General features: G+C 41.0%; 1 protein-coding gene across 1 annotated transcript; it reads left to right on the top strand.

The window, feature by feature from the left end:
- The first annotated feature begins 4,171 nt into the window (after positions 1-4,171).
- Positions 4,172-8,672, top strand: eaf2 (ELL associated factor 2). Its single transcript, XM_037686243.1, has 6 exons — positions 4,172-4,369; positions 4,773-4,867; positions 5,210-5,346; positions 5,433-5,602; positions 5,669-5,884; positions 7,457-8,672. Exons 1-6 carry the CDS (start codon positions 4,267-4,269, stop codon positions 7,498-7,500), a joined length of 765 nt encoding a protein of 254 aa, XP_037542171.1. The 5' UTR covers positions 4,172-4,266; the 3' UTR covers positions 7,501-8,672.
- The last annotated feature ends 3,949 nt before the right edge of the window (positions 8,673-12,621 follow it).

Consider the following 12,621-nt stretch of genomic DNA (forward strand, 5'->3'; position numbering starts at 1 on the left):
TAGCTAAAAAATGCTAAAGGAGCAGGTAGAACGAGCTTAAATTAGCAGAAAGAAGTTAAATAGGCTGAAAGGAGCAGAGATTACCACAAAAAACATTGAATTTATCTGAAAACAGCTGAAATTAGCTAAAAAATGCTAAAGGAACAGGTAGAACAGCTTAAATTAGCAGAAATAAGTTAATTAGGCTGAAAGGAGCAGAAATTACCACAAAAAACATTGAATTTATCTGAAAACAGCTTAAAATAGCTAAAAAATGCTAAAGGAACAGGTAGAACAAGCTTAAATTAGCAGAAAGAAGTTAATTAGGCTGAAAGAAGCAGAAATTACCACAAAAAACAATGAATTTATCTGAAAACAGCCGAAAATAGCTAAAAAATGCTAAAGGAACAGGTAGAACGAGCTTAAATTAGCAGAAAGAAGTTAATTAGGCTGAAAGGAGCAGAAATTACCACAAAAAACATTGAATTTATCTGAAAACAGCCGAAAATAGCTAAAAAATGCTAAAGGAGCTGAACAGGTGGAACAAGCTTAAATTAGCAGAAGAAAGCAACAGAGAAGGGGCAAAAAAAGTGGAAAATTTCTGGGAAAAAAAAAAAGCTGAAATTAGCAACAACAAAAAAACGGCAGAAAAGTAGCTAAAAAGGCAGAAAGAAGCTGAAATTACAAGAGGGAAATGGAGAGAGCACATTTTTTTACTTAAGCTGAGAAAAGTTTAAATGAGTGTAAACAACATGGAATTAGCTGAAAAAGCTTAAATGAGCATAAAAACAGCTAACTAGTAGCTGAAATAGTAGAAGAAGCTGAAACTTGCAGAAATAAGCTAAAAGGAGCATACCAAGCTGAAACTGGCAGAAAGAAGTTAGGAAAAACACAAAAATGTTGTAGTTAGCAGGAAGATCCTGAAAGGAGCACAAAACAGCTAAAAACAGATGAAATTAGCTGAAAGTAGCTGAAAACAGTTCAAATTTGCATAAGGAAGCTGAAAGAAGCTGAAGCAGAACAAAATGTGAAAGGAGCAGTAATAAACAGATCTAAAGATTTGAAGGATGTAAAATGAGCTCGATTCATGTGAGAACAAAATGTCAGAAAAGGCTAAATATTTCAAAAGGCTAAAGTTGCACCAAAACCAAAAGTCACAGGAGGATTGTCCTGGAAGAGCCGAACGTTTGTTGAAATAGCACAAAAACTGAGGAATGAGAAAGATGCAGAAAAACGTACGGAATAAAAATGGACCACAACAGAGTGAACGCTTCACAAACATTATTAACAATGTGTGTTTGAGACCATGGAAACAGTTTGTTTGTACAAGTTAGCATATTTTTTAAAGTTTTATTCAGCACAAGTTCAGAAGCTTCTGCTGTGTGATATGTTTCAAAAAATGTGTCTAAGCAAAATAAATAAATGAAATCTGAATGTTTGTTGGATTTAATTTTATTCCATAACGGTGAGCTGTTGTCCATTTTTAATCGAGCTGTTGTTGGCGTTGTTTAAATCCACGGTTCCAAACGGGAACGGTCCGATTCCTCCCCTCCTGCAGACAGGTGCAGTCATCTCATCCACCGCCTCCGTCTCACACACGAGCAGCTCTCTGCTGAGGCTGGAGGATATAGTTGCTCAGAAACCGTAAACCTCACCTCCTGCAGTCCGGGGGCAGCCCCCAAAGAAACTGACACCACCAGAGGACCGTGTGTTTACCTCCAGCCATGGAAACGGACCCTCCCTGGTTTTGTTTTCACACGGGAATCAGGCAGAGTGAAACACGATTCTGTTGCTTTTATTGTCTGTCTTGGTCAATTTTCAAAGCCTCGTCAACTTTAAAGGACTCTAATCACAAAAGAGTTGAGGAGGAATAAATTAGAGTCAAAAAGTTGGTTGATTTGTCCGACGCTGAAAAACATTTTTACGTCATGGTTAAAGACAAAAGCAGTTTTTTTATTTTCCGTTGTGTTTTGCTCCAAATTATCCATCTGAACATGGTACTGCCTCTGGACAGAAACTCGGTGTAGAAGCTCAACATGCCCCTCGTCTCGGACGTAGATCCTGTAATGGTTGAAGGCAGCCGAGCATATGGCCTCTGTAAGGGCCTGTCCGCCCAGGATTTAGGGCTTACGGTTCATTAACAGTTTAAAGAAAGAAGAAGAGATTATTATCACAGCTATGAGCTGCCCTGGAGCCAGAGAAGGCTTGAACGTGCAATCAGTGTTGTTGCTCATTAATCTGAGGCCATTAGGACGTGCACGCAGCGCCTGAGCTCTTCGACCCACTCATGCTGTTAATTTGGGTCATAAAATGGCGTTTGTTGGAGACGCTGAAAACACATCAAAATATATATTTTATTAAGCGTCTTTTACATAAAGCAACGTTTTAACTAAAACGTTTGACTAATAATTAAAATGCCATAAAAATCTAAAGAAATCAAACAAGATTTTAATAATAAAGGCAAAAAAAACAAAAACTTAAGAGGAATAATTAGAGGGACTACACAAAACACAGTAAAATATGATTTCCACGCCTCTGCAAACGGATTGAGCACAGTGTTTGTTTTTATTTAGTCATACAGCAGTTACACAGCAGAGCAAAAACAGATCCATCCATCCATCCATCATCCATCCATCATCCATCCATCATCCATCCATCCGCAGGGGCAACAGGTCTAATACTGAAACCCACTCCCAGCAGTGACCCTCTCCAGGCCCTCCTGGGAACCCCAAGGCATTCCCAGGCAGAGCGATTCCTCCAGAGAGTTCTGGGTCCACCCTGTGTTTTATTTTCTGTGGGGGGTGTAAAGCGTCCACGACCCATCCTAGGGGCAGCACAGTGGTTCAGCTGGTAGAGCTGCTGCCTCTCAGTGAGCAGGTTGCTCCGGTTCAGATCCCGGTCCGGGGGGTCTTTCTAGATGGAGTTTTCATGTTCTCTCCGTGCATGCGTGGGTTTTCTCCGGGTGCTACGGTTTCCTCCCACAGACCAAAAACATGCATGTTAGACTGATTGGTGACTCTAAATTGTCCCTAGGAGAGAGAAAGAGAGTGGTTGTTTGTCTCTTTGTGTCCCTGTGATGGACTGGAGACCTGTCCAGGGTGTACCCCGCCTCTCACGCAGTGATGGCTGGACATGGGCACCAGCGACCCCCACGACCCGAAAAGGAAGAAGTGGGTAAAGATAATGGATGGATGGATGGATGGATGGATGGATGGATGGATGGATGGATGGATGGATGGAGGAGCCATCCTAATCACATGCTGCACCACCTCAACTGTCTCTTTTCAATGCAGAGGAGCAGCACGCTACGAAGGAAGCTCATTTCAGCCGCTTGTATCCATGAACTTGTTCTTTCAGTCAGGATCCTTACCTCATGACCACAGGTGAAGGTTAGAACATAGAGAGACTAGTAAACTGAGAGCTTGGACTGAACTCTTTCTTCACCACGACCAATCCGTTTCCAGTTGAGGAGCTGACTCGTCGTAGCTGCTTCACACTCAGCTGCACTGAAGGCCAAAGTTTAGGATTTTTATGCTAAATAAAAATGACCCCACTTCCAATCATATGCTCAAATGTTGATGCACGACTGATCCAAACATGACGGTACCTTGTTAACTCTAAACACCATGTCTGAAATCCAGACTCAAACCATCATCTTGTTTACAGATAGCCATAGAGGCTAACTGATATTATGAACCTAAAAAAGTTAAATCTGGTCCTCTGGACATTAAAAAAAAACAAAGCAAATCAACAACAAAAAAAAAAAATTGTTGATTTGTTTTTTTATTGTTTTTTTTTTTTTTTTTTGAATGTCCAGAGGACCAGATTTAACTTTTTTAGATTTTTCTACCTGGATTATTGAGCATGCATCAGGATATTATGAACATTTTTCTAGTTTGTTCAGTTTTTTGGGTACTCTAACCATCCCAAAGGTTTCAGAATAGTACATTAATTCCAAACTTTACTATGCTTTTTTTGTTTTTCACCAAAATAATAAAAATATAGTATTTTTGTGGCAGGCTATGGTGTCAGAAGATGAACTGGGATCTGTTTCTTACTGTATTTCCTGACCACGTTCAAAAGACATTTTCACCAAAGCTGCTGTCGCCGCAAGATCCTGACTGACAGCTCTCGAACCAATCAGAACTTTGTAAAAATCCTCTCGACCAATGATTGAGGAGAATTCAGTAGAAGGCGGGGCTTAGCTGGGTAGCTGCGTTACCTGTTTATCGCATAAAAAAACACGGAGGAAACTTGAAGTTTGCAGCCCATGAAACTCCTCACATAATGAATGGGACAGCGTACTCCAACTTTGACAACCAGGAGCACGTCCTGAAATTAGGAGAGACGTTTGAGAAACACCCTAAAAGTGCTTACCACACGGTGCGATGTAAGTTGTTGACGTCTGGCTTTTACTGCAGCTAACTGTTAGCACGCTAGTTAGCTTGTTAGCTTAACATCCGGCGATGACTGACGTGCGGTGGATAGTTCTGTCTCTTTGTATTTCATTTGTATATACATGTTGCTCCATCGTCATGGCAAAGTCACAGTTTATTTATTAATATTTATGCCATTTTATCAAATGTTACAAGCCCTCGAGCTGTCAAAAGATCGGCTAATGTTAGCACACAGTTAGTCTGCACACTACCGCCACCTTGTGGTGAAAGTGGCGAACTGCGTCGCTTAAAACTATTTTTTTTTTAAATTAAGTTCCTTCTCTGTTGTAATTAGCCAATTGATATATTTGAAAATGTATATTGAGCTCTAATAGTTTCCGCTTTTTCCCTCTACAGATGATTTTAAACCAGCATCCATTGATACAACATGTGAAGGGGAGCTTGAAGTTGGCAAAGGAGAGCAAGTCACCATTACTTTACCCAATTTAGAGGTTGGTTTGATTGAAATGCATATAAATATGGAATTTTAAAGTTGCATTTAAATAATTGAAGGTAAGTATTTAATATAGTGTTTTAATTTCCTTTAAAACCACATTTCAGTAGTTTGTGTTTGCTCTTTTTTATATGCTTGTTTTTATTTCATTGATTCGTCTCCTGTTCGATCCAGTAGTAAACACAATCGTTATTTCAGCATCAACCCTGTGGTTAAACAGGACAATCCAAATGATCAGATCAAAACATTTTAGCAAGAACAAATAAATGAATGACGCTGCATAAACTACTAATTTTTGTTTTTTATTCTTGTAATGTTTGTGTTGATTTTGATTTGTAAGGGTTCGAGTGCTCCGGTTACAGTCTTCAAGGGATCTAAGAGGCCTTACATGAAGGAGTGCATCCTCATCGTGAACCATGATACAGGAGAGTACAGACTAGAAAAACTCAACAGTAATATAGCTGTAAAGAAGACCAGGTAAGCTTAAGAATAATTTTATTGAACTCTTTTCAAAGTATATTAGATATTTGATCAATAACTCTTTTTTTTGTGTGTGTTATCAGGGCTGAGGGCAGCAGTAAAATTCAGTCTCGTCTGGAGCAACAAACCAGTCGCCTAAGCCAGCAGATGAAGAGTAGCAGCAGCAGCAGCACTAACAAAACCTCATCCAGCTCCAAGAGCTCTCCCAAGGAGAAAACCTCTCCACCCTCACCAATGGATGACATCGAGCGAGGTAATGCGTTGGGCACAACGTCCTCAGACTGTAAGCTTTAAATCCTCACAGTTTCTTTTTTAACAGAGTTGATGGCGGAGGCAAGGGTCATGGATCAGCTGAGCAGCAGCAACAGCTCTTCAGGCTCCAACAGCTCGTCCTCCAGCAGCGACGACAGCTCAAGCAGCAGTGACTCAGAAGACGAGCGAAGTTCTGCCCCGGCCAATCAGAGCATGCCCGTCATAAACGCCAGCTCGACGAATCGCCACCAGGAGAGCGGAGGAGAGCTCATGAACACGCTCAGTGAGTAACCTGAGCAACACATTCAGCTTTTGGCTGACACGTGAGCCGGCTCGCGTTTTTTAAATTCAGATCGAAAGGGTTCAAAATGTGTTTCAGTCGCGTCGCAGAGTGAGGCGCCTTTTTGTTCCTTTCTCAAGTGATTTGATGGTGTAGTGAGTTGCCTTTTCTTTTAAACAAAGACCTTCATGAATAATAAAGTATGTTTTTAAATTAGATGTAAGATTAGCAATAGATTGTTATCAGGAGACAATGAAGGGCGTAGAAATGTGCTAATAGCGGAGGGTGACTGCTCATCTGTGCAAGATTACAAACACACTTTCAAATGTAATTCCAAAGAAACATTTATTTAACTTTTTAGATTGTGCAGTTACATGTGACCTATCACGGATAAAAAGACGTGTTTGCAGCAGTACCCGTTTCCCTGCGTGCTACTCTTTGATTCTTCACCCCCCGTCCTGCAGAACCGAACACCAGACTGGAGACGTGGAACGGCAGGCCTGCGTCGCTTCACTCACTCGTGTGTTTTTGGTTGCAAATATTAACGAAGCGCACTCATTTTGGATCAGACTTTTATGCACCGTCCATCCAACCACTCTTTACCCGCTTTTTCCTTTCTGGGTCGCGGGGGTCAGTGAACAAGCACTGGGTCAGAGGTGAACTTGTGCCATGGAGGAGGCGGTCCGGTGGTTTTGTACAGTTAGCCCGAGACAGATTTGTTGGCTAAACCAGGGGTTCCCAAACTTTTCCATGCCATGGCCCCACAAACGGCATTAGCTTCTGGCCGAGGCCCCCCTCGCAAACCCACAATGCTACGAAATATGTAAAGAAACATCAACTTTTAGAATGTTTTAACTTTTATTCACTATATTCCTTTAATTATTACAGCTGCTGAGCATCAAAACGTTATTAACCAACATGTTTTAAACATCTTCCAACTCGACGCGCTGAAGTTTGGAAGGTTGTAAACACTCGTGCACACATTTCAGGTTGGAATATAAAGTGTCGTTTGTATTAAAGTCATATTTCGTGTATGCTTCCTCATACGTTCAAAGTTTATCTGACCACGAGTTCTTTGTTTGTTTGTTTTTTGCAGCAGTTTCCACCACAACAGAACTGCTGGTCGGTTCCTTCGGTCTTTTTAGAAATGTCTCCACTTCCTCCTTGCTATGCTAGCTTGCAGAGTACAGCAGCTTGATGCATTTGACTGGCAGCCAGTCAGAAAGATGAGCATGGAGAAAAATATATTTTAAATTAATGATTGAAAAATAGATTCGATTTTTATTACAGCAATTTAAAAAAAATACTTCTCTCCAGCTTTCTGAGGCCCCCCTGGTGGCCTCCCAGGGGGCCGCGGCCCCCACTTTGAAAAACTCTGGATCGTTCTTGTAACATTTCTGCACCATGTTGGCTTTGAAAGCAGATCTTCTCTTTGCTTGTTGTTTGTTTACGTGTTTAGACTAAAATGTTTTTAAAAAGCCGGATGGTTAAATTCATGTGTATTAAGTTTTTTAAGTAAGAAGTCCGCTGTCTGAACTCGACTTGTTCTTGAAAACATTTGCCCTGATCTTCCAGAGAACGACCTCCAGCTGAGTGAGTCGGGCAGTGAGAGCGACTGAAGCCTCCGTTTGATGAAGGCGACCGTGAGGAAGACTCTGGAGACTGAAGGAGCCCTTCACAGACTCGTCTGTGTCCTGCTGCCTTTAAAATACAGCGGCCCTTTTTGCATTTCCTCTGATCTGTTGCTCCTCCAGCAGAAAACCTAAACATTTGTTTTGTGTGAAAGTTTAACTCCAACTGTAACGAGGTCTTAGCTTTCACGTCGTTCACGAGAAGCTGGATACGTCTGATGCATCGCTGCATGGGCTCAAACTGACCAAAGTGCACGAGGCAGAAAAAGGACGGTGCCTAATATAAATACACGTGTAGCTGATTGTTTCTGTCTTAAACAACCTCCTTTAGCTTCTGAATTTCATCTCAACATTATCAGCAGTCGCAGCTGTGCCTTACGTTTTGTTTCTTATTAAACGGCCACAGATTATTTTACTTTGAAACTAACCTGCAGGAAATCAAACTCTTGTGATGTCACGCTGCATTAAATATGAACCGCTCAGCCAAACGATCGTCTAGAAGTTCTCGTTCAACAGAAGTTGTATTTATTGCAGCGTGAAAAATGAAAGTTTTTCTTTTGGTTCTTTCCTGAGACACACGCCACAGTTTAGTGACTAAATGTTTCAGACACCGTCTGCAGTTTTTGTTGTCGTCTGTTACAAACAGGAACTGGGTTTATGAGTGGAGTTTAACTAAATAACCAGAATGGGACGCCGGAGACTTTGAGATAAAACTTGCTGGATGTAGTAAAAGTACAGAAAAGCTAAAGTAGTTTCAGTAAATCCACATGGGGTCATGCTTTGTAGCTTTAAACCTGTAATACTTGAAGAAGCTAATTATTTATCTTTCTAAATACACTTGACCGGTTAAGTTTTTCTTTGCTGAGTTTAAGTGCAAGTTCCCAGCGGGGGGGATCCAGATGTGCTGCGCTCCTGCACCTCGGTCTTAAAAACTGGATGTGCCTTCTTCATCTCGGGAAGTTTCCAGGTCTTCCTCTTCGTCTTTCACTGCCGAGCCGTCTCAGTAAACAGGAAGCTGCTGTCCGTTCATCAGTTCTTCAGCGTCCCCGATGACTGAAAAACAAACGATCACCTTAAAACACGGAGAATAATTTTTTCATTCTTTCATCCTTTTATTTGTTAAATATTTGAGAATAATTTGTCAAATATTAAACATTTTACGCATTTATTTGACGCGTCCGTTTGTATTTTGTCATTAGCGCTTTCAAAGGAACACTTAAGGAACATTTTGTTCTTTTTGAAGAAGAGTTCTGTGGAAAAGTTACAAAGAAATGTCTTCCCTGAGGTTGCTCTTTGAACAACACCAGTTTGGAGAAATGGTTTCCGTCTGAAGAGCTTAGTTTGAAAAGGACGCAAGGCCTAAATGGGCTGCTGCCATCCTGGAACAAATTTAACCGTTCATAATGGTGCAAGTGCTTATATGTTATTATCTGGAGACAGTTTCACATTAACAATAAAATTATATTCAGTTTATTTATATATTGTCAAAATGCCTCAGGGAACTCGCGTTCAATAAAAATGCTAATTAGTGAAAGTTTAGTTAATCCTTCAGATTGCATTAAATCACCACTTCTTCAGCAAATAAAAGCAATAAAACTACAACACTTGTTTGTTTTGTTCAAGGTACCCCCGTCTAGTTGGAGAGATGAACCTTTTGTGATAGACATTTGCTTTAACTACGGAGACAAGACCACAAAAATACTGTTTTTATAAATTTAGAAATGATGTCACACCGCAGTGCATTCTGGGTAACTGACAGGCTTCTCCACCATGGAGCAGAAGAGCTGCTGCTTTGTGAGAGAGCTTCTGCTGCACAGAGCTCTGCTCTCTATCACAGGCTGTTTACGACGAGCGTCAGGACCAAAACTTATCCTCAGATACATTAGAATATTTGCACATTACGTAATAAAGATTTAAAGACACCACACATCCATTTTCTGCTGCTTATCCTAAGTTGCATCGCAGGGGTGCTGGAGCCAATGTGAACTGAAACTTCATTCCACCCGGACCACAGAGCGAGACACCTCAACGCTTGGCCTCGACTTGTTTTGTCTCCATTGCAACCTGTTTGTCATCACCACAGAATGAACTGGGAAAGTTATGGCGACGCCCTGAAGATGCAATAAGCATGAACATTTTTAAGTAACCAGGCCTCTTCACGTGTCACTGACAACTTTTAGTAGAATAAGGAAGCAACAAATTAGTCTTGCGACCTGTCCAGGGTGCACCTCGCCTCTCGCACAGTGACCCCGGTGACCTGAAAAGGAAGAAGCAGGTAAACAGGTGGTTTGAGAGGGGGGTGAAGGAAGCATTTACTGTATGTAAAACGAGAAAAAACATCTTTAAACGGAGGAGGACATCGCAGATTTCAACTTTTAAAAACTTAAAAGGGGGGTGATATTACTTATCATCTGAGGAGCTTTCTCAATTCAAAGAACAGAGTGTGCAGTTTGAGTTATAATGCAGAGGTAATCAACATACATATGCAGATTGTCCTCTCGTTCCTCACAATAGAAGTTCGTTAGGGTCTTTTTTAGTTTGACTCACAGATGGACCTCTCTGGTGACATGGATGAAATTCCTGATATGTGTGAAAATGGCTGGGAATCAGTCCCAAAGCTGCATTATAAGTTTTTGAAAGTTAAAATCTGAGACCTCCTCTGTTTAAAGATGGTTTCTTTCTTTTTACATACATGGCTTCCTTCAACCCCCTTTCAAACCATCTGTCTTCCAAAATGTGTTGTCAAAAGAGTGTCCCTTGTCCTTGAGGTGTAGGTGAACAGCTGAGTCTTGTCCTGAAGAGCTGGCTCTCCTGCGTTGAGTCACGCGTCTGAAGTAGTAACAAACCAAACAGCTTCTTCACAGACGCATGGCTGAACTCAGGAGAGCCAGCTCTTCAGGACAAGACTCAGCTGTTCACCTACACCTCGAAGAAGGGATGCTCTTCTGACAATCAAAATGTTCACATTTTGTACCGAGAAGACAGATGGTTTGAGAGGGGGTTGAAGGAAGCGTTTTATGTAAAACGAGATAAAACATCTTTAAACAGAGGAGGAGGTCTCAGATTTCAACTTTCAAAAACTCATAATGCAGTTTTGGGACTGATTCCCAGCCATTTTCACACATATAAGGAATTTCCTCCATGTCACCAGAGTGGTCCATCTGTGAGTCAAACTTACAAAGACCCTAACGAACTTCTATTGTGAGGAACGAGAGGACAATCTGCATGTGTATCTAGTTCAGTTTATAACTCAAACCCTGCACTCTCTGTTCTTTGAATTAAGAAAACTCCTCGGATGAGATGTGAAACCAGTGGTGTAGTCTATGTGATACGTGGGTATACGAAGTATACCGTCTAGAAAAATTTGGGAATTTCAGTATACCCACTTAAAAGTGGCCAAAGACACGAGCCTCCATGAGCCCATGTCATGTATCAACACATATGGAACATTTTATAGACACATTGAGTTGGTTCAACCTGTTTTTTGTATAATTAATACTTTTTGTATAATTAATACTTCTGTATTTACTTAATAATTGAGCATGTTTTGGTTTGATACTGTTCTATAAATTCTATAACGTTTTTAATGCAAAGCCAACTGTTGTACAAAGTTTGTTGTACATTTATTCAAATATAAGCATCAGATAAATTTTGAAATGTTCAACGATTACGTTGTACTAACAGGTTTGGTTTCTACACCCAGTGCAAAAATGTAGAGTACACCACTGAGCGAAACGTCTTCAGTCACAAACAAAGTCCAGTTGTTTTTGTTTTGAAGTTATTTGGAAGAGACTCGGAGTAGAACCGCTGCTCCTCCACATCCAGAGGAGCCAGTTGAGGTGGTTCATCTGGTAAGGATGCTCCCTGGATGCCTCCCTAGTGAGGTGCTTCGGGCATGTCCGACTGGGAGGAGACCCCGGGGAAGACCCAGGACATGCTGGAGAGACGGTTGGCCTGGGAACATCTTGTGGTCCTCCCAGAAGAGCTGGAAGAGGAGGCTGTGGAAAGAGATGTCTGGACCTCCCTGCTCAAGATGCTGCCCCAAGACCTGACTTCAGAACAAGAGGAAGATGGAGGTTCTTCAAAACAGATGGTGTAAAGTTCTGTGGAACAGCATGAACCACTTGAAGTGTAAGAGACTGAAGTTCATTTGAAGATGGCTACAATCCACTTACGTCTTGGCCTTGCTCTGACTCATCATCACCTCCTCGTTTTACAAACTGAAGGTGAAAAATGTTCTCAGCGTGCACCATCGGACAGATTAAACCAAAAGAACACTTAGTTCTACTGTTTAAGAAACATCAGAGTTCAAACAAGCTGAACTTGTCTTTAAAAAACAGGTGGTAAGTTCTTTTACTTGAAACGTTACGCTAATAAGAACTTAATTCAAGTGTTGCACTTCTTAAAGTACAGTTTGTTCTTGTTTATATACAGTATATACTTTCTTTTCTTGCTGTTCGGACACTTTTACCAGACATTTCTAACAATAGCTGGAATAACTCCACAAAGTTTCTGCTGCTTGCTTTTCACCACACCCTTGAATGGGATTACAGGTTGAGACGGCTCGGCGTTCAGGTGGGCCTCGTAAAAAACACGGGCTGCATGATGCAACGAACTCTTGGTGCTGCAGGAGCTGTCAGGTTTAAAAATGTTGCAAAAGAAATGCTCTTTCTTTATCGCAACACTACATTGATCAGCTGCTTTGGGGATTAATTCTTTTAGAAATGATTACGCATCATAACAAATGTCCAAAACTAAAAAAGTTTCAGTAAAAATCCTTCCAGCTGCACAGCATCTGATACCAGAGGAAACAATCATCCAAAAAATGTGATTTACATCCAGAAAAAGAGGAATTAAAGTTTCCAAAAGCAAAATCTCAGAATGAAAGTAACAGAGCTGCTCCAACATGCAGACACCTGGAGCGGAGCAGTTCTACAACGTGATGTGACACCCTTTCATTATTTAGTAGTTTTACAAATGATTGCAAGGATTGAAGCTCTTGTTTTTGTGAAATATGCAAATTATTATTTAGTTAAAATTCCCACACTACTACAGTTAAACATAGAGAGAGAGAGAGAGAGAGAGAGAGAGAGAGAGAGAGAGAGAGAG

This window comes from Nematolebias whitei, chromosome 13 (genome assembly GCF_014905685.2).
Source record: "Nematolebias whitei isolate Nwh7 chromosome 13, NemWhi1, whole genome shotgun sequence".
Lineage (NCBI taxonomy): Eukaryota > Metazoa > Chordata > Actinopteri > Cyprinodontiformes > Rivulidae > Nematolebias > Nematolebias whitei.